Here is a 22,648-nt window from a genome sequence, read left to right as displayed (position 1 = left end):
AGAATTTGAATTTAAAAAAAAAAAAGATAAAGTTTTATAAAAATTATTGATATTGTAATTGCATTATTTTACACAACTATAATAGAGTATTTGGATACTGAGACAGATGATGTAAAATAATATGCAAATTTGAGGTATTTTTAAATATTCGTTACATGAAGGTTTTACTGTGCAAAATTATGTTCAAACAAAACCATTAAAAATTGTAGCTTTACGTTTGATAAATCTCAATTTATCCAAGGATAATTGTTTCACAATTATAATAAATTTTACAATTTAATAACTACTGACAGGAAATACTAATCTGGAAATTCGATGTACATTTTATTATAGTTAAGTCACCGGTTATAATAGATTTTTTCTGTAATATTTTCGATGGCATTTCACTATCATGAAGTAATTGTTATTCATATTTTATATTTACTGCTCAAATACATTTTTATCAAATAGGGCTAAAAATCGATTACCAATTTTAATTTTTTTAAAAAACGATTAATGACATATTTGTTGATAACCTACTATCAATTCTTGTTCTTTCACTAATTTTTAATTTGTAACTGTACCGATGATGTTGAACATAGTAAAATATTTGGGAGTCGAAGCCCCCTAGCCCCTCCCACCTTATTGTGCCTATATTTTTACGATTTCATTTAAGAAAGTTGTTATTTAATTTACTCATTTAAAATCTCCGTGAAGCAAAACCTTTGACAGGGCTTAATGAAGTATTCCAATAATTGTATAAATACAGTTAAATAGTACATATGTTAAAGAATGCAAAGCACACATAGTGGAGTAATTATTTACACTCCATTATTTTCAACTCATTTTAGTATCCCCGATAAATCCTTGGCCTGCTATATATTTCGAATGTATCCTAAAATAGTTACTATTATCTAAAATGACATTGGCGGCTGAATTTGTATCAGGTATATAGTTTCTACTGTATAAAGCTTGTAAAAAATATCCGCGTACAATTAAAAAATAATCAGGGTCTTCATCGACGTATCGAATACATAATTATTATTTAATTTTCACAGTTTATTTAAATTTGTAAAAAATCTCTAGAAATACCATCATTGTACGTAGTTCTTTATTCAGTGAAGTATTCTGTATTAATTATGTGTAAAGAAAAAAGTAAACCAACATAAGAATTTTTCTCTTTTATTTAATAATTTTTATACGGAAGTGGTTTATATGAATGTTATCTTATTATTATTATTTTTTTTTTTTTTGTGAATGGAATAAGATTAATTTTAATTTTAATTTTACGTAATTATATATTTGTGTACTCTACTATCCAGCTTATTCACCAACTAAAATGTCTCTGGGTCACATTTGCTTAAGTTTCCTTGTAGGATTACCCAGAAGAGAGTTTAAAGATAACTCTTATATTAGAGAGTTGGAGTGTTTATGGAGTCGTATGTAAAACAGTCTGTAGTGTTGTTTTGCAACTTCTCTAACAATATGTATATCTAACTCGGTATGAAGAATGTCATTAAAGTTATATGTAAGGGCATTAGTGTTGAGTCGGAATATTTTTGATTGAATCACTTGTGTTATATGAATGATTGTCTTTTTGGCTGCACTCCATAGCTAAAATCCGTAGATTCATATTGGTTTGAATAAAGCATTGAATAATTTAATTTTATGTTTTATATTGAGATTTAAGATTTTGGTGTTGTACTTCGGAAATCGAAAAATCTTTGATTTAAGAATAATTTGGCTGTATAAATGTGTATGGATCAGTTGAGTTATTTATCAAAATTTAATATTAAATATTTAACATTATCATAGTTACATTATTATATATAGTTACATAATTACTATCATATATACAAAGCAAAGAGTAATCTCGTTATTCGGTGAATCTTTACATTTTTTTTATTCCTTTTATCTTTAAGACATTATGGGATGAAAATGATTAGAAATAAATGTTTAGGTATAGATGGATTTTATTTCGATTATTTTTAATTGCCATTGGGAGTAGTAAAGAGGTGGTTGGTGGATCAAAGTGATCTTGTAATAATGTTAACATTGTTAAGAAGCTTATATGTCAAGAATAAATTACTTTATCGTTAGCGAATTATACAACTAATATAACAGGTTATGTGGGTTGTTTGGTGAAGTATAAGTTTTATGTATTTAAGTGTATTGGATGGTTAAAAGCCCACTTTTATATATAACTGATAACTATTTAATAAACAATATGAGACCTCGAGTTAGTATTATGATAAACTGTTTCCACCCATATTTATATTTCGGAAAGGTGGTGAAGGAAGAGGTTGTATAGTATATAAAACAAAACTGTACTTTGGTTATGCCAGCTAAAATCGAAGAGATATCTATTAGAAAAATCTGAGTCTAACCAAACAGAAAAATAACTTTTGGTCAAATTATAATATAGAAGTATGATAAAGGTAGAAATTTTATAATTTATATGAGATGAAGCCTTTATGAAATGCTTATAAAACATCAAAAAATACAGCAGAGTTTTATTTTTATTATTTTATTTTTTATTAGCATTTTTTCTTAGTAAACAGTAGCATCTAGAAGTCTAAGTATTTAATAAAATGTCGAATATTTCTCCCAAAAGCGATATTGGAAATGAGTATTTATGTTATTTTCTTTGGTAATCGAATATATACGTCTTAATTTTAATTCTTTTAAAATGTTGAAGAAATTGGAAATAGATTTATTGGACGATGGAGGCAAAACTGTCACTATCGTATTTTTAATGAGAAATTATTGATTCATGTTTAATTATTTTACATATTTATCTTTAATATATCTTACGTATAATTTAAATATCAGGCACTTTGCGAAGAAGTATTACATTTAATATGTTTTACGGATTCTAAATTAGTCATATTTTTGTCAGATGATTAGTGTATTACTATTATTATTATGTTGATTAATTATTGACTGGGTACTATAATGGTATAAATTTATTTAAATAATTTTAATATATAATTAATAAATATGTATACATTTCAGTTTTTTTTAGTATTTACAACCCTTTCCCACCACCACCATCTAAATCATAAAAATGTCTTTATTCAGGAACTCGTAGGTATAGTATACACTCAACAAAATGTATGGGATTATCACTGTAATTAGACGAATTAAAAACTCATTTTAGTAAGGTTAGGTTAAGATTTGGTAAGGACTATTTGGTTTGATTGGAAATTCAGTATTCATTATTTGAAGAATTGGCGAGTAATTTGATATGCAGTTTTGAAGACTTTTTGTATTAATTTTAAATCTTTGATATTTTTGTAACAAGAATCTCTAGATTGTCTAACTAATTTTTAAATGAGATTGGTCTTTTTTTAGTAAATTATTCACCAGCCACCTAGCAATTCCATCAAAAAATTACTAAATAGTCCTAACCTTAATGTTACTGTACATTTTTATTCTACAAAAATTGAATTTCGAAATTGTTTGCTGTACTCAATACATTTTTGATTAATCGTTCAAAAAATGTAAACAAAATTTATAAAAATGGAAAAATTGTCCTAATATTTTTTTAAACTATAAAACATAATTTCATGTGGTTCTCACCTTTTTGATTATAATTTATTAGATTGTTTGGGTACTGTAAGGGAATCCAATTTCTTCATAGTTTATATGAAAAATAATAGTTAACTTAATTTATCTAAATTATGGTTATTTATTTAATAATGAAATATAATGTAAAATATAAGTGAACAAATAAGTAATAACAATTCAAACATATATTTTAATACTTTTTTAAGCATAAATAATAGACTACTTTCATATTATATTAAAATTAAAAAGATCCAGATTGGTTATTAATCTCATTTCAACGAATAAATGTAAATATTAGGCAACCAACAAAACACATAATGTGAATGTGATCTATATGTACTTATAGTTTTATACGTACTTTTGGGGAAAATAACAATATGAATGTCGTTATCATCAGAAATGGTTTCACAAAGGCTTGTGATGTAAGTTATGTATTATACAAATCGAAAATGGAACTATTTGCTTTTACGGTTAGTGTACGTATGATGATGATATGAATTATTATCTGAATGATACAAAATAATACGAGTATAGTAATAAAAACAGTTATCTTTAGCTATATTAGGAGTTATTATTGTAATAGAATCTTTTAAATAATAATTTATTAATTTTAAGACGTTTCGCCAAGAGGGATAAAATTTAAAATTCTCCATTTTATTTAAGGCTTTGACCATGATGACTTCATCATCACAATTGCTTCACAAAAAATCCCTCTTATTTTTTAAATTCTGATAAGTTTTCATATACTTATCAGAATTTTAAAAAGAAGGAGAATTTTTTGTGAAGCAATTCTGATGATGAAGTCATCATGGTCAAAGCCTTACATAAAACGGAGAATTTTAAATTTCATCCCTCTTGGCGAAATGCCTTAAAATTAATAATTTATTATTCAGAAGATTCCATTACAATTATAACTATAAAATATATTTTATATAGCTATAAAAAATACACATTTTAAAATAAAATATAAAGAATTCATTTCTGAAATAAAATTAAAAAAAGATTTCACCTAATTCAAATTTCGTTAAACTTTTTTTAGCTAAGCTAAATTTTAGAAAAGCAATAATATAAATATTGATATCTATACAGATTTAGAAATGTTAAGTACTTAAAATAACATCTACATTAATTCAGTTTTAGAAGAGTTACACATGCATAATGAAATAAAGTAAAATAATTTTATTATTTTAAATTTACAAAAAGATTATTAAAATAATATCTTATATCAATATATTTCAAATAATAATAAATAATAATAATCAAAGTATTTATACTTCTTAACATTTCTATGTCTAATTATAACTAATTTTAAAAAATCTCTCCTGTTAAAATAAATTATCTCTATGTTTAGCGACCAATTTTTCTTAATGTATGGTATTCCTTGTTTCATTTTTTCATTTTCAGTCACGATTTTATTGAACTTATTCATACATGATGATCAATTCTTAATTTATTTGAAACCGGCCGTACATTAAAAATCTAATACTTCAAGTAAAGCATTTATTTATTTTTATATATATACTATTCTTTTTATAAATTAAAAATATATTTTGAATTTTTTAATTTGAGACAGAAATTTGGTTAGAAATATTTAAAAACTTTAATCCAGCTATTTATCAATTACTAATAATATTGTTTGTTTGATAATAATTATATCGCTTAAAAAATATATATTTTTTATCTTAAATTTTGCTAAATAGCAAACATATTTTATATTTCTAAAAATATGTAAAACTATTTTGATAAATTATGGTATATAAATTTTATTTTAAATTAAATCGTATTACAATCATATAAAATAACGTTCATATCACAGAGTATATTTTTTCATAAAATATTAATTTTAATATGTAATTATTAATTTAATTTATATAATAAATTATGTAATTTTAATTAAATTTTTATATACGTTTACATTTTCATATGAATATTTTTAATGACTTGATAAAAATAAAAACTATTTAATTGAATAACTTAATTATATGTAAAGTTTGAAAAATTTTAAAAATTATTTAAAGATGATTTAATAATGTTCAAATATTTAAATATGCTAATAGTATTTATATTATAAATATGAAAAATTAACTTATTATATAGCTACATTTTATCTTAAAAAATGGATTATGAGATATCAATCACATTATATATTTAAAAATATAAAAATGCATTAACCATGATTATTTAAATAAACAAATCTCACTGTTTAACAATAAATTGTAGAGTGGCAGAGTATCACATTTCCACTCAAGTGATTCGATTATACCGGGTTGCCGAGTAAAATAATGCAACATTATTTATCACAAAAATCGAATTACACTCTTTTATCATTGCGATTAATAATTCAAACAACTTTCCACTGAACTCAACTCACAATGACGATAACATATATGTATAACATATATATAATGCATACACAAACAAGAATAATTTATAAAAATATACCTTGATAATAATATACTAACTGTAAACCTCCTTAGATCTAAAATGATTTAACCTATTATATCCAAAAAGATAGAAGTTTAAAATATCTAAATAAAAATATTGATAATATTACGAATTTTGTCAATATTATCTATTTTATACTACTAGTAGCTTATAAACTATATAATTTTAACTTTTATCAAAAAATAATTTCAGAAATGTAAAATGTTGTTTATTAATTTAATACTTTGATGGCCTATTCAATTCACAATGATAATAAATTCTAATTTATCATTTTTTGTGCTTGTTTGAATTAAGAAATCCTTAAAAATTAATAATCTGCATTTTGATCGATAGTTTAAATTATTTTCATGCACGTTTATTTTACAATTATCAAATTACTTAATTATAATATAGTTAAAATATTTAAAACGCATTATTATTAGAACTACGCATTAGTGATGTTAAATAGTAGCAGTGACTGCTACTCATACATAATATAATAGTGATTTTATCACACTGTGATGATATCACAAATCTGTTAAGTTGTCTAACTGTGAAAAATATTCAAAACTGTTATTTATGATACAGTGACTATTGCTAGTTGCTACTTGCTACTATAGTACTATACATTTGAGTACATTATAATAATCACAGTGTAGATAAATTGATGTTAAGACTGTAAATACTAAAAATAGTGGGAGATGGAAGTAGTTTACTACATACAGCATGGTACTAATAATAAATAATTATAACATAGATTGAAATATAATATAATATTTTTATTAATAAATAGTATATTTTAGATAAAATACCATTCATAGGTAATGAATAATAGTTAATTAAATTAAATTAAGTCACATTTTCATTAGGTAAATATTATCTAATATCACCACTAAATAGTGAATAGAGTAGTATTCTAAATCTATGAATTACTGTGATATTCTGATATTGTAAACATGTGATTCGCCATAGGTACGTGCAAAATAGAAAGTAGCATTTAGAGTAGAAATCACTGTTATTTTCACTGTGATTTTGTTTACCACAGTAGCAATATCAAAGTGTGATAAATATTTTTCACAGTTTAACATTACTACTACGCATAGTAATATAACTCTTACAAATTAAAAAGTTTTAAATTTTACGAAAAAATGATGATTACAAACAATGCTCAAATTCATTACAATAAAAAAAATAATGTATAACGAATACTGTACAGATTATTGGATGACATTTTTTTAGTTATTTACTTGTTGTTATCACAACTTGCAGGCCATTGATTGAATTGATGGAAATGCTTTAAAGGATAGGATATGTCCTATACATAATCTAAAAAAGAAACAATTGTGATACGTGTGAGAGATTAAGCAATTTTGTTAGACATATATAGTTTGAAATGGTATTGTTTTTAAAAAAAAAAAATATGTGAACATAACGTTGACAGTCTGTTCGTGTCATATGAAAAGATGCTTCAGTTATGAAGATAAGTACTACAATGTGGATTTTCGCCCAAGAAATGACCGAGTTTTCAAAATTTAACAATGACTGATTTTGCGACACCGTGCATTACATGAGTGTCACAAAATTAATACTACTGTTAATTTTTTTTTTTTTTTATCACGTCTTGCCGATCATTATTATGTTAAGATATTTCATTGATCGAATATATTTTCTACCGCACATGCGTAAACATTACAACAAATCGCAGACATCGGCAACCCTCGGAGCGGTTTAAAGATTTGCTGAGGTACGGAAAAGCAATGATTTTATGTATTCAATCGTGGTAGAATGATCAGGTATAACCGGTACCCATTTTCTTAATGTTTAGAATGACAATTCTCTATGAAAATTATCAACACACATAAAAAGTTCGGTTGTTTTAACGACCAAAAGTGATTAAAGACATTTTACACATGCTACGGTCTAAATACTGCAACAATAATCCCACAAAATAAAATACAGGTATTTAATAATGACAGTACCATTATTTCCAAACAAAATAAATATTTTTATTTAAATGTGGCTTTGATTTTTACCATTCTAATACTTATATTACGTATAATTAATGCTTTTACGTATGTTTTTGGCTTACCTGTCCACGTTGTTTAGTGTTGGGATTCAGTAATATTAAAACTCTACAACACAATTAATGACTGTATTATAATAATATATACCATGCATATATTATTTACTACAGAAATTATAAAAATATATGCATGGTATATATTATTTTTTTTCTACTTATGTACTTTTGTTTGTTAAAAATGAAAGTGAAATCAGAATTTGGCGGTTGGACTTGGTTTCGAAGTTACAGTAGCTTGAAGTTAGCCATAATGTAGTGCTAAATTCGTAATATTATCATAGATAGTAATTCTTATCTGTTTTCCATATTCAATTTATGGTTTAACCCAGATTACCATACTTACTTATCTACCCTATCTACGTTATTACGTGTTATAAAATTATAACTTTGTGAATAATCGTTTAGTTATGGTATAATATCTTATATTTTGTGGTCTAGATATGTGATTTACTATCGAAGCGAGGTTTTAGGTTCACATACAAAGTATAATCTCATCCGCAACACTATCAAAGTTTGTAAAAAACTAAATTAGGCATAGCCCTATCCTCACGAAAAGTGCCTCACGGTGGTACTCGAGTTTATGAGTGGTGACGGCAGGCGTAATGAGCAAAGTCCTAACATTTTTAAAATTGAAGTTCCATTTTCCGGAAAATATATGGAAAAAAATTTTACTTACCATTAAAGATTAGAAACAAGTACCTTCTACTTCGGATTAATTGTTATTAACCAGTGGCGTATATAAGAATTATTTTCACTATGGGTAACTTTACCCCCCTCCCCATAACTACAACTAGAAATTTTTTAAGGAATATGTCCTAGCAACCCGTGATAAATTGATAACATTTTACAACAAAGTAAATACAATAGGAAACAGAAATCCATTTCTAAAAATAGAATGCGCTATCAAGGTACTATGTAAATCATGGACTAGGGTTTCTAAGATATCTAGTCCGTGATGTAAATACACAGTTTTTCTGTCGTGTCCTTTCATAATTTATTCGTATTTTAATTGGTCATTGCAATCATGGACCATGATATCAGTCAGTAACGTGAATTTTATACCTCAAAAACAACATACTAGCATAGAACAACAACAATAAAAGTCGGTACAAGTCATGGTATATATATATACATGTATAATTATATAATTTAGCAATATGCATAAAAATGTTTTAATTGAATCTGAAATTTCACTATGGGCCCAAGCCTAGGGGGCACCTCGCTTTATACGCCACTGTTATTAACCATTACACTATGAGATAAATTTAATTGAATAGGAATATTATTTTTTAAGCGTTTCTATAGAATATCGTTGAAAATTTCTAATTTTCAAAATTGAATAACTCAAAAACAAGTACTTACCATTTTTTTTTTTTTTTTTTTTACCATAATTTTTAAAACGTCGAAATATCTAGGTTATTGAAGAAAAAGTGTCCAATAAAGTAACAAAGTTTCCATTAAAATGAGTATATCTATACGTCTTATTAAATTATTTTATTATATACTCTATATTAGCGGTAAATAACATTAATCGCTCAATATTTCACGATTTGTATCTGTATAATTATATCACGGATTATGATTATGGCGATATGTATATATATATCAGAATATTTTAAATGTTATCTTCGTTCACCACTCTGCAATTAGCCGGTGCATAATATTGTAATGGAACACGTACGTTTCGCATATGAATTTCATTTGAGCTTGCGTTATATTTTTTTTAAGTGAAATTAAATTTATAATGATTAAACACTACATATCCTTTATATGGCTCTCTTTTTAAACACATAGACATTATTTCTTGAGATAAATAATGACAGGTGGACTCAACTAAAACATGATCATGAAAAGGACGTTACCTCGTTCGTCATTATTATCTATCGTGTCAAGCATTTTATAGTAGTGAGATGGATGTTTGTTATCGGTGGGTTTTACGGACCACCACAATGACGAGTCTTAATCATAAATATTGCCGGTTAAGTTTGGTAGTAGGACTTACGTCAGCACTAAATAAAAATCAAATATAATACTTTATTTCCAACTATTAACCAACTGCACATTAGTATATTTTCTTAGAATAATTATAAAAATCTAAGTTTAAGAGTATATTATTAATACAAAAATAAATTTTATTCAGAGTCTACAATTATTTTACATTTTGACGTGGATCACTTCATGTATAATTGGTTAAACGGCATTAGGTCTACTACCGTATATAAGCATTAAATAAATCAATATAAATATATTTAAAATTATATTTTATTGTTATTACCTATATGTCTTAAAAGGTACACTTTTTTATTATTTTAGAAATAGTATTTTATTTTTCTTACATCCAACCTAGGTCACTCAACCGGGAACTGGTAATCTGGAAGCAATTTAACCTCAAGGCTAAAAGACAATTGTGGCTAACCATTACATATCATTCCATACCACAACAGTATTTTTGTTGTACATTAAATCGATTTTAAACCAGTCTTTTAAAAATGCTAAATTCCAACAAATTCGACATTATATAATCAATATATTAATTATTTAATATATTAAAATCCACTATTACATGCAGTAATTGAACAAAATCTTGTAGGTAAAAGACCTCTGGGAAGTCCAAGAATGCGATGGGAAGACAATATAAAGAAAGACGTTAAACATTTAGGTGGTGCTTCCAATTGGAGAGATCTGGCATTGAATAGAGTAAGATGGAAGCTTGGTTGTGAGACGGGATGGTCTTAAAAGCCCAATAAACCAAAAAAAAAAAAAATAAAAATAAAAAAATAAATAAATAAATATTAATTATTTTATTACATATTCTTAAGTTACAAATTTTTTTTGTGACCATGAATATAATTAAAGTACTTAAAATTAAATATATCTAATATAATATAGTATATAGCTTATAGCTAGGCTATTATTGTCAAACCATGAAGCTTAGTTGAATTTAACTCCATTCGAATACTATACTTAACACAGTAATTGAAATAACAACTATAGATAATCCATTTCATACATTTTTAGTTCCCTTAAGTCCACACCATTTTTCGAGATACTATTATAGTATCCAAATATATATTTATTAATAAAAGTATATAATATTAATATAACTATGTAATCAATTTTACTAATATACGAAAATTGTAAAATTCAGTTACAGTTGAAATTTTAAATTCAACATGAAATTAATTGTGATACCTTTCTAATGTATTTTCTGTTATTTTAATTTTGTATACTATTACATTTTCCATTATTATATTGTTATAAATTATAACTTATAATAAATGACAGTGAAAAAATAATATAAAAATTTTCATATGTTTAAATAACTCAAAATTCAATTAATTTAAATAATTAAAAATAATTATTTTTTGAATTATATTACATAATAAATAATTTAAATTATTTTCATTCTCTGAAAAATCTATCGCTTAATAGATAAGATAAAATTAATATTATATATTTTGCACTCTTCAAGTGCGGATGGATAATTTATTATTGGTATTATTAAACTAATGTTTATTTATACTAATATTAAGAAATAATTTTTAGTCAAAACAACAATAATATTGTTAGGTTTTATTCGAGAACTAATGGCAATATGAGATTTTCTGAGACCTATGAAATATATTAGATTATGAATCGTACTGCTATTGACTTTTGGAGGGGATACTTCATTGCAATTGAATGCACTGATTTTTCATAAAACTGTCTGAATGATTTTCATGATTTTTCTACTCTCTATTAAATGTTTAATTCAATTACCATTTAGAAGGATTTGATATGTCGTCTACAAATGGTATATTGTTGTTAATTACTATTAAATAAAACTATATAAAGATAACGTGATTGGTTTACTTGTAAAATATGAACTCAATTTAGTATTCAATAATCAAAACAAAAAGGTAATATTTGTCAGAAATGATAGTATTTTAATGGCTTTATAAATTTCTCCGATGACGTAACAAATAATCAACTGAACAGCTAATTTTTTTGGATTTTAAAATTTTTGGTTTCTGTCAATGTTTCGTTAGATTTGGTTTTGGTTCTGATTGGTGTAGGATTGTATTGACATTAAAGTTATCGATTTAATTAAGAGATTAATGTAGATCAAAATTGACCAATATAAAATTATAAATTCCATAACTAGGGATTTTTTTGATTTTTATTCTATTACCATCTGAGTAAAGATATAAAAACTATAGACAATATTGTTAACGCACGTGCATTTTAAATGGCTGTTTTGTTCATATCTACTAAAAATAAATTGATATTATGTAGAGTATAGTAAAATGTAATATTAAATGTTGTTTTTGTTAAATCGATACACATATCTTTGTACACGCGAATTAGATTTTACTACTAAATTATTGTTTTATGATTAGTCATTTATACTTTTTATTATTCTACAGGTCTCAAGACGATCATCAATGCTTTGTTGCACTCATTCCGACAATTAGCTGAAGTCATGACATTAACTATATTCTGTCTTATGGTATTCGCTCTGTTTGCACTTCAAGTATATATGGGTGAATTACGGAACAAATGCGTCATGATCAATGAAGGCAACATAAATTGGCTAATGTAAGCTCCACTGATTAATAATTATTATATTATTTATATCTTTATAACTCTATATATATGTATGTATAAATAACTTAAAGCTATTTACATTTTATTATTTTAAAATCAAGTATATAGAATTTTAAAACCAAATATTATACTTTTTTTATTGCCGTTGTTTGTTTTATAATTATTATTGAAATTTTACGAGTCAAACAATATTTACAATTTTTATTACCTTTAAAAATTATATTTATTAGATTAATGTTAAATAAAGCCACCTTTTTATATGAGTTTTTCGATTACATCAATTGCACATTTTTTTACACTAAATCGTTGTTACTGTATTAATAAATATAAAATAACAAATTCTTCTTAATTGCTACTATTGTTAAAATGATAAAAATTAAATTTCTATTTTTAAATAAGTTTTATTTATAAAATGTTTAGCCATTAAAGATACCCTCAATTTAATGTTTTCTAATATAACTTTGATTTTTGTACTTAATATATGTATATTTTCATTGTTGGAGGCGAAAAATTATTATTTTTATATTTATAGCTTAGTATAATAGATTTTTAGTTATTGAGGTTTATATTATATTTTTAATACATTATGTTTTTATTTGATATTTTTGAATCTAACATTGTGAATATCACAACTAAACATGGTACTTGCCAAAAGGCTATAAATCCAAAGCAATTGAACATTTCAAAGAAACAGGATTCAATGAAATATAGTGTTTTTGTAAATATGTCTGTAACAATAGAATAGAAATAAATAACATCCGAATGAGTATAAGGCATAATACTCAGGAAACAGACAATGGCAATTTTTTTTTTCTGTGAGGTCCATTACGTTTTTTTTTCGTTTTGTTTTTGTTCTTTAATTTTGCGTTGTCATCACAGTACTTTTCAGCATACAAAACAAAATAAAAGTACTAGGTCTTTTTATATTTATAATTGTATACAAAAAAAAAAAAAAATTAAAAAAGTTTGAAAAAGTATTACCCATTATTTATTTTAGCATAAATTCTAGATTTTGAATTTATTTTTATCAATCTCTTACGTAAAACAATTATTGTGATTGAATTGTTTTATTGTTTCTATTTACTTTTAAACAAATCATTAAATTAATTGCTAAAATATTTAACTATGTAAAATTAACAAATGTTGATAGTTCTAATACAAATTCTGAGCGTTTAATATAAATCTCTAAAAACATTATTTTTCAAAACATTATTTCATACAAATTTAAAAGAAAATTAATACAAAATTTTAGTCTAGTTAATTTCTTATGTAATTCATTGTAACCATTAATATAGTATACATTAGTTTATAAAAAATAAATCTTTTATAACCATTTATTAAATGAATCTCTTTATAAAATTATAGGTTATATTTATTAGTTAAGAACGAATAATACTCATATTAATGTTCATTTGTACCTCATAGATTGTTATTTTTATGAGTTACATTACAATTTATAAAAAACTTTTTAATATTAAAAATAAACTTACTACAAAAGTATAATGAAATGTGAAATTTGAAAAATTGTAAAAAAAAGTTAATAAAAATATTATTGTAAATATAATATTGTCGATATATATATCAATTTAAAAATAAGGTGGTTAGATATAAATAGATAATAATTTTATCAATGTTTTTAACAAATCAAATTGTAATTATATCATACAATAGAAAACATATTTTATATTTATACATGTTGCTTATTAATTGAAAATAGGTTTATGCATTTCAAAATCGTTTGACAATTGAATGAAATTTAAACATTTCAATAAACTGAGTGAAAAATGATGGGATTAACTGATTCTTTTTGCAATTAAAAGACTAAAATCACAATTTTTCTTGAAATATATCTTTTGAGGTAGGTACATAGGAAATCTGAAAACCACAAAAATATAATAGCCTTTGTTTGATGTAACTTTTATTTTTTCAAGTTGTTAAGTTAATTTTATTAATAGTTATTTGAAAAAAAAAAGTTTAAATAACTATGAAAGACTAAATAGTAATACATGTTTCATTTAAAGCAAGAATATATTTTAACATTTCTACTAATTTCCGAAAAATTATTTATACGATTGTTATATGATTTACTTTTAGTTCATTAAATTATAAGTTAGGAACTGTAAAATTTCAATTGTAAAAATCATTATTATTTGGAATCAGTTTACTCAGTTCTTCGATTAATTCCAAATTAACAAGTAATTGAGTTGTATTTTTAATTATGATGTCTGCATATAGTAGAATTGAAAGGATGTATCTAATTTTTATAAGGGCGTGCAGTGTTTTACTGAACATTTTCAATAGTTCATGATCAGGTAATTGTGAGACTAACATGCAGTCACTAAACTGAAATAAACTTAAATAAACTGCTAGTATACTATGTTGCATATTTATAAACCATTATAAGTACATTGCATAAAAAAAATGCAACCATTGAAGATAAGTTGTTTCCAGATGGTATATTACACGAAAGATTCCCAAAAAGAATTTGAAACTTAAGGAAAAAAAACACTTTATTACTTTTGTAACCATATAACTCACATAAAGTGAAAACGGCCTTTAGGTATAAAAGCTCAAATTGATTATAAAACATTATTGTGTACGTGTTAAATAAAAAGTTCAAGAACGAATTGTATGGAAATATTTTGTCTACCTATTTTATTATTTTATTAAATAAATGTCTTTCCGAGCAAGAAAGTAAATACACTTTATTTTTTTATTCTTCAGTTGTAGGCGTAACTGAAATAGAATAATAAAGTAAAATTTACATAGTAAATTTTAAATCTAAATTATAAACTTTACACAAATGCATAATTTAACTGCTATACTAAGTGATGGTATTATAATCAATTTTATTTTAAATACGAACCGTTATATTACTAATAGTGCAATCTTTAACGGTTTTAGTTTTATTAAACATAAATGTAAGAATTGCGTAGATTTCATAATGTATCATGATGTATAATATATTATTTCAGACAACTCTGTATTTTCGAGTAAGCCTAATAGTGAATATAGGATACAATAGCCAAACTATATCTATATTTGTTCTTGTACTATTTACGCATTATTTTTCCCTTCAGGCTAACCCTTTTAATAAACTCGATCTGTTTTGTTTGTGTATCGTTTTCGTAGATAGTATATCTAATATAATACTACTATATATACAAAAATATGTACATACAACCACATATATCTTGCACCCTCCTACTTATGAACAGCGAAATGTACTGTTGGCGATTTATAGCTTTTAATCTCTGGGGTCTCAATTTTCTGTTATACCTGTGCATATTTTTTATTCTACATTTCTTCACACTATTTGTATTTCAGATGGATAAATAAAGAGCAAAACTGGCTGTCGGACGACGAAGGTAACCCAATACTGTGCGGCAACGTTACCGGAGCGAGGTAAGAAAAGCAAATTAAATATTTCTAAGATTCGTATACGCAATTTTACTTCTGGGGTTTTTAATGTGCCATTATAAAACTAATCGTTCAAGTCGAACGGTTAGAGCGTGGAAATAGGTTTCTTTGGGAACATGATTTTTTTACGTATACCAGGCGAAATTCCGCTTTCAAAGTAGTATAAATTCTCAACATGAATAATGAACTATTATTAGAAAGAATAATAACAGTCAAAATACAAATCTCAAAATTACAGTAATATAAAAACAAAAAATAATAATCTTAGAAAATATATCATATTTAAAATCATAAATAAAAAAAAAAAAAATAATACAATTACAATATTTGAAATATAAAAATATATCATTACCAAAGAATCAATTTATTTAACAAATCATTTATTGCAAAATGTATCAACATTTAATATTCTTAAAATTCCGAATAATAATCAAGGCTATTTTAAATTGAATATACTAAATACCACTACTTAATACTTAAATTGGTAAGTCAAAGCACAGTCGTAAAAAATGTAATAATCCCATTTTATTAAAACATGTGATATCCCATTTTTGAACTAATTGATTTATACTTCAAATCAGCCGGTATAACGTGATTAATACATACTTTTTTTGCTCTATAATTATTATTGCTATCTCATGAAATTAATTAATCGTTTGGTATTTACATATTAATTTATAAACAGATAGATCTATTTTTAACAATATTACATACATTACTTTCACCTCAGAATAGTTATTCATTCCTAAATAAATTTAAATAATTGAAATAGTTAAGAATAATAGTTTGCGTAAGTATAATATAGTTGCTAAATTAATTATTTAAATTGTATTGAACATTAAATTAATAAATAGCTTTTACAATTGAAACGTATATATTCATAAATTAATTTAATATCTGATGATTATAAAATATTATTATTAAACGACTCTTTGTTTTTATAAAATTTAATTTCATGGATAGTGTATTTTATGGGGAATTAGATTACTGAGTTGGTTTATTTGATATAAAGTTTATTGGCAATTCCTTTACCTTTATTTGCAGACATTGCCCAGTTGGTTACGTGTGCATCGGCGTTGGCCCTAACCCCAATCATGGATTTACGAATTTCGATAATTTCCTGTGGTCGATGTTGACTACGTTCCAGCTAATTACACTAGACTATTGGGAAAACGTGTACAATATTGTAAGTAAATATATTAAATTTAACTACTCTATTATTGCAATCAAATGGAATAGAAACAATACCAAGTTTTTATTCTTAAATTTTAATATTAAATATAAAATATTTAATATAAATAATAAAATAATTATAAATTTGGCTGATTTAAAATATAATTTTATATACTATCGATGAATACTCAATATCATTTAAATAATATTCATGATACTATCAAAATTGAAAATAATACTAATCCAGTTCATTGGAAAAATGATTTTTAGCTAAATTGTATTGGGTAATGTATACAAACATAATTGCTTTTTGAACATAAAATATTAAATTTATTGAAATTTTTGATATTTAATAGAGTTAATTATGGTATGTGAAATTAAGGATTCATGTATGGTTTTATTAAAATTAAATTTAAAAATTCGCTTTCTTTTAAGGAGATTTCATCAGTTTTCAATTTTGTTTTATTCTTTTCATATGTTATGGATATACAAAAAAACATAAAAAAAAAAAATTTAAAAATTACTTTTTTTAAATATCAACTTTGTTCAATTTCAAATATAAAAAATTGCTTCAGGATACTTTTGATACATTTTTATTGAGAGAGAGTAAATGAGAGAGAGAGAAAGTAATAAAAGTGTTCCCAGAAAATAAAAATGAAATAAAGTCTTATAAACTCAATAAATTCTACATCACTCTGAATCAAAAATTAGTAGTACAATTTTATTCAACTATGAATTTAAAAAAAAACATAAAAAACATTTTAACAATAAATTACTACCAATATTTTTTAAACTAAAAAAATTATATGATACAAACTTATATAAAATTCATATATTTATAATTAATTCATAATCATTAAGTTTATGTAATAGGAAATGGTTCAAAACTTTTTTTGTACAACTAAAGTGAAAATAATATTTTATTACTTATGTGATAAATAAATTGCACTTGTATTAAAATATATATTTTTTTTTAATTATATTATTATATAATATTATCACAAACAAAAATTATTACGCATGTGTGAGAGTAAGTAAATGAAATAATATTTTTAATTTTAACAAATTTTGAAAAGATCCTTTATTTACTTTATTTTAAACTATAAGTTATAATAAATAATGAACTTTTAGTTCGATGATATTTTTAATATTTTTGAATTGATATTCTCAGAAAATTATATTAAAAATCAATTTAGATATAAAAAAATAAATGACTATAGAAATATTAGAATATACATTTTTGCATATAACATTTATAAACTAATGAATTAAAATTATTGAAAAATATTTAAATTAATAAATTATTCAAAAATCCAAAGAAAAGGTTTTAAAATTTATAAAACTACATAGTAGTGATTCAAATACAGTTCAAAGGCTTAAACTGTGTGACTGCTTACTTAAAAAATATATTTATGTATGTTTGTATGTATAATAGGTTTATTTATAATAAAATAATAAAAAATAAAATAAAAATAAAAATTAGTAAATGTTTAAAACACGTAAATCAATACATAAATAAATAAAGAAATAGTTTATATATAGACATAATTAAGTAAATAAATAAATACTCCAGGTTAATCATTTATTTATTTACTCATGTATTTCTATATATAATATATTTGTTTATTTATTTATGTATAATCCATACTTTTTTCACAAACTTTTATTTACAATAGAAATATCACGAGTAGATCTTGGAGAATACATGATGGTGATTCTATCTATTATATGTTGTATTACTTAATAAAAACTGCTGAGATACATTTTAGAACCATTTACATATAGATTTCAACAAATTAACTTGTATTAGAGTACCCTTTTATAGAATTTGAAAATTAAACTTGTTACCTATATAAGGTATGACGTTTTATTGTTCATAAATAATATTTCTCAAATAAATATTTTAACCATAATAGGTTAATATCTTAACACTTATGTATCAAACTAAAAATAATTTACAATACTTATAATTTTAAATTATAACTGAAATAAATCATAAATTACATTTTATTGCAATTTTAATTTCATGTCAATAAATGATTATTTTTAATTTTTTCTGGTATAGTTAAAAATTAATTTTATGAACATTTTCTTAATTTCGAAATAGTAGAAATTTTGTTAAACAAGAATCTTTACTTCATTAGTATTATTACAATTATTATTTTATCTTATTAAATATAAACATATATTCATATTTATATAGTTTGATAACTATAAATAATATTTTTTTTAAAAAATTACTAAAACTATATTTTGTTTTGAAATATGGTCGTAAGATGTTAAATTATTGAAAATATTAATATTTATATTTTCTTTGTCGCTATATTGACAAGTACATTGATTCAAGCTTATACCGGTTTTTGTTGCAGGTATTGGCGACATGTGGCCCAATGAGCGTAATATTCTTTACAGTGGTGGTATTTTTCGGTTCGTTTTACCTGATCAATTTAATGTTGGCCGTGGTTGCTCTGAGCTACGAGGAAGAAGCGGAAATCACACAAGAGGTAATTGTGCAAACACAATTTTTATTTATTTTTCGGTTATTGAAATAAACGTTTTGGATAACAAAATGTAATCTATTTCTCTGATTACCTTGATAAATATGTATATTGTTGAGATTTTGCGAACAGTAAGTTGGAAATGTATCAAAAATAAGCAAGCAGCCCCTGCACACATGTCGGTTCGAATTGAAGAACGTAGCGTACAAAAATACATATGCTTTTCCGTTCTTTATTTATTATACGCGTGCGTGCGACCGTTTATAATACTCATTGTCATGCAGCAGAGTATAGGCAAAAAATATTAGACGGTGCGTCAACGTAGCAGTAATGCCTACATGCAGCGCCGTGTTACAAACTTATCGAACCAATAATATTATTTTTATATTCTTCTCTACTTAATGCTTTATATCTTCTCCTTTTACACATCTCATGTGCAATGATATTTTACCTTATTCCAAGATTTAGTTTTCATTTAAATATTGAATCTTATTCCGAACAACATAATCATTTCACATCATTGGTATGAAAATTCACAAATTGGTAGTAACACTACAAGAAAAATAAAAAAATTATATTTAATGAAAAAATTTAAAACGTTACACTTATTTTAAATCTTAAGTTGTGGTTCTTGAAAAATAATTATGGAATATCTACCAAATATATTATTAGAAATGTAATATAAGTACATTTTAATTCAATTTAAACTGAAGTATAAATAAATCTTTTAAGATTCGAATGATGATAATTTTTCTATTTATTTTACTGTTATTTTTTCTTTAGTAAAATATAAATAACATTTATATATGTATGTATTCCCTTTTAAATATTAATATACCTTTTTTTATAGATTAGAAATTTAATATAGATGTATTATAAATCATTTCAAGGTTACTATGTATGATTTTTCCATTTTTATTTATTTATTTTTTTAATTTATATAAATGATGGCTAATTTAATATAGATTACTTAAATATTTATTCAATGTAATTGATTTTTAGTCTATAATTTATAAGCTTGTCTGTTTGGTATAGTAACCATTTCATTATATTAATTTTTAACAAACCTTTTTTCGATGTATTTCGTCCAGTTAAAATCTGTTAACGTCAACGACGTTAACCTGTCACGTCACAGAATTTTGTTTAGTACATAAATCACTCTAGAATAAACTTGATAGGTAGCATATCATAGAAATATACACACAATTTATGACCTAAACGAATAATTAATTTTACAGTACATGAAAATAATCCTCTTAATGGGGAAATATATCTTTTAAAACTATAATACATATATAACTGTTCAATTTATAAATAAATTTAAACTATTAAACTGTAAATTCTATTTTTTTAACGAGTTAAAATCGTTATCAATATAAAAATTATAGTTTAAACTCTTTATAATTTAATTAAAATCATAAGGCTTCTAAAAGCAAATTTATAATATATTATTAAACAATCACTAAGCTTGTATATAGTTAGTAACTAATTTAAAATTTCATTTTATCATTCAATTTTTCTTATTCTAAAATATAAAGTAGTTCATAATACAGAATATTTGAACATCCGCTTTTAATTTTCATGTAACTTAAAAAAAAGTTCTGACTGTAATTTTTAAAAATTTCAAAATTAAATTAATATATGTCATCGATTTACTATATTTTTGTATACATGCTATACATTTTTTTTATATGAAATTAATTTAAAAAATAGTAAGTAGTGATTTTATATTATTTTGAAATTCACAAACCATCAGTGTAAAATCAAATACAATTACACCCATACCTCAACATTCTATTTAAAACAATGACTTATTTAATCTTAAGGAATATTTGATTTTTAATATTAAGTTTCAGAATTAAAATTATGTAGAATAAATGAAAACAAACAAGCAAACAGTCGACGTTTTGAATTTTCAATATAACAACTTATCGGTATTCTAAAGGCACACAGCATGATTTTGTACACAATTTAATAAGCAACCCTACCCATTCCTCCCTGACCTGCATTTTATTCGGAATAAACAATAGTTTGTATAACGAGTAAATAAAATCAATAATATTATGTTGTATGTGTACCTCGAATGAATCACGATGTCGCCAACACCGATATTAAAAATGCGAGACGTGTTCGCATCGGAGGATACAACTATTTTTTAATTTTTTTTTTATTTTTAATTTTTGTATAATTTCCTTTCAATCTTCTTAGGAGAGGCGAAAAGACTTGACGGATTACCGAGACGAATCTACATTCAGTTTTGACCCAAGCCGTATCCCTGTCAAGCAATTGGGCAAAGACAAAAGCAAAAAAAAAGTAGATAGCCGTAAGGGCGTACTGCTGTCGTCGGTAACGCGCAAACGGAAAAAATCCCGTAGGCGGCGAACGATGTCACAACAACGACTCCAACCGGATCATCTGCAGAAACAGCAGCAATACACACCAAACGATGACATGACGGACGAAGGAGCCGCGGTCGTGGAGACCAATGCGGAAACTGAAGAGACGACGGTGGACGCGTCGATGGTATTGGTCGGTGATGGTGATGTTAGTGGTGGTGGTGATGATTGTGGCGGTGGTGATGGTAGTATTGGTGGAGGTGGTGGTGTCAATAATTCTGCAAACGATTGCGAGGACTCGGGAGGAAGTCGTTTTTCAACACCACGCCGGAAACCACCACTATCGTCACCTGACCTCCCCAAGGCGCCTTCTCCGCATCCGACCACCCCACCACCTCAACCGGAACCACCTCCCGAGACCATTGATACGACTTCAGTAGTCACCAAATCCGCAATTGCTGCCACTGACACTCTACGGCCATGTGCTCTTGTCGCTCCTCAAGGTTAGTGCTTTGTATTTTATGTTAATTTAAGTTCTAGAAAAAAAAATAAAAACAACGAGAGAAATCTGAAAAGTGTCA

The 22,648-nt window shown here is 24.6% G+C and overlaps 1 protein-coding gene across 5 annotated transcripts in view; it reads left to right on the top strand.

Annotated features, from left to right (window-relative positions):
- LOC112683106 (sodium channel protein 60E-like) overlaps positions 1–22,648 on the top strand; it is a 116,638-nt gene that overhangs the window by 52,105 nt on the left and 41,885 nt on the right. For all 5 annotated transcript variants that reach the window (XM_025553980.1, XM_025553979.1, XM_025553978.1 and 2 more), the window contains 5 exons: positions 12,460–12,631; positions 15,968–16,045; positions 17,105–17,246; positions 19,603–19,737; positions 21,940–22,570. In XM_025553980.1, the coding sequence (XP_025409765.1) occupies positions 12,460–12,631; positions 15,968–16,045; positions 17,105–17,246; positions 19,603–19,737; positions 21,940–22,570 (1,158 nt within the window). The remainder of the gene's footprint in view (positions 1–12,459; positions 12,632–15,967; positions 16,046–17,104; positions 17,247–19,602; positions 19,738–21,939; positions 22,571–22,648) is intronic.

The sequence above is a fragment of the Sipha flava genome, unplaced genomic scaffold (assembly GCF_003268045.1).
Source record: "Sipha flava isolate LNK unplaced genomic scaffold, YSA_version1 219_pilon_pilon, whole genome shotgun sequence".
NCBI classification, from domain to species: Eukaryota; Metazoa; Arthropoda; class Insecta; order Hemiptera; family Aphididae; genus Sipha; species Sipha flava.
This window is presented reverse-complemented; position numbering and strand designations above follow the sequence as displayed.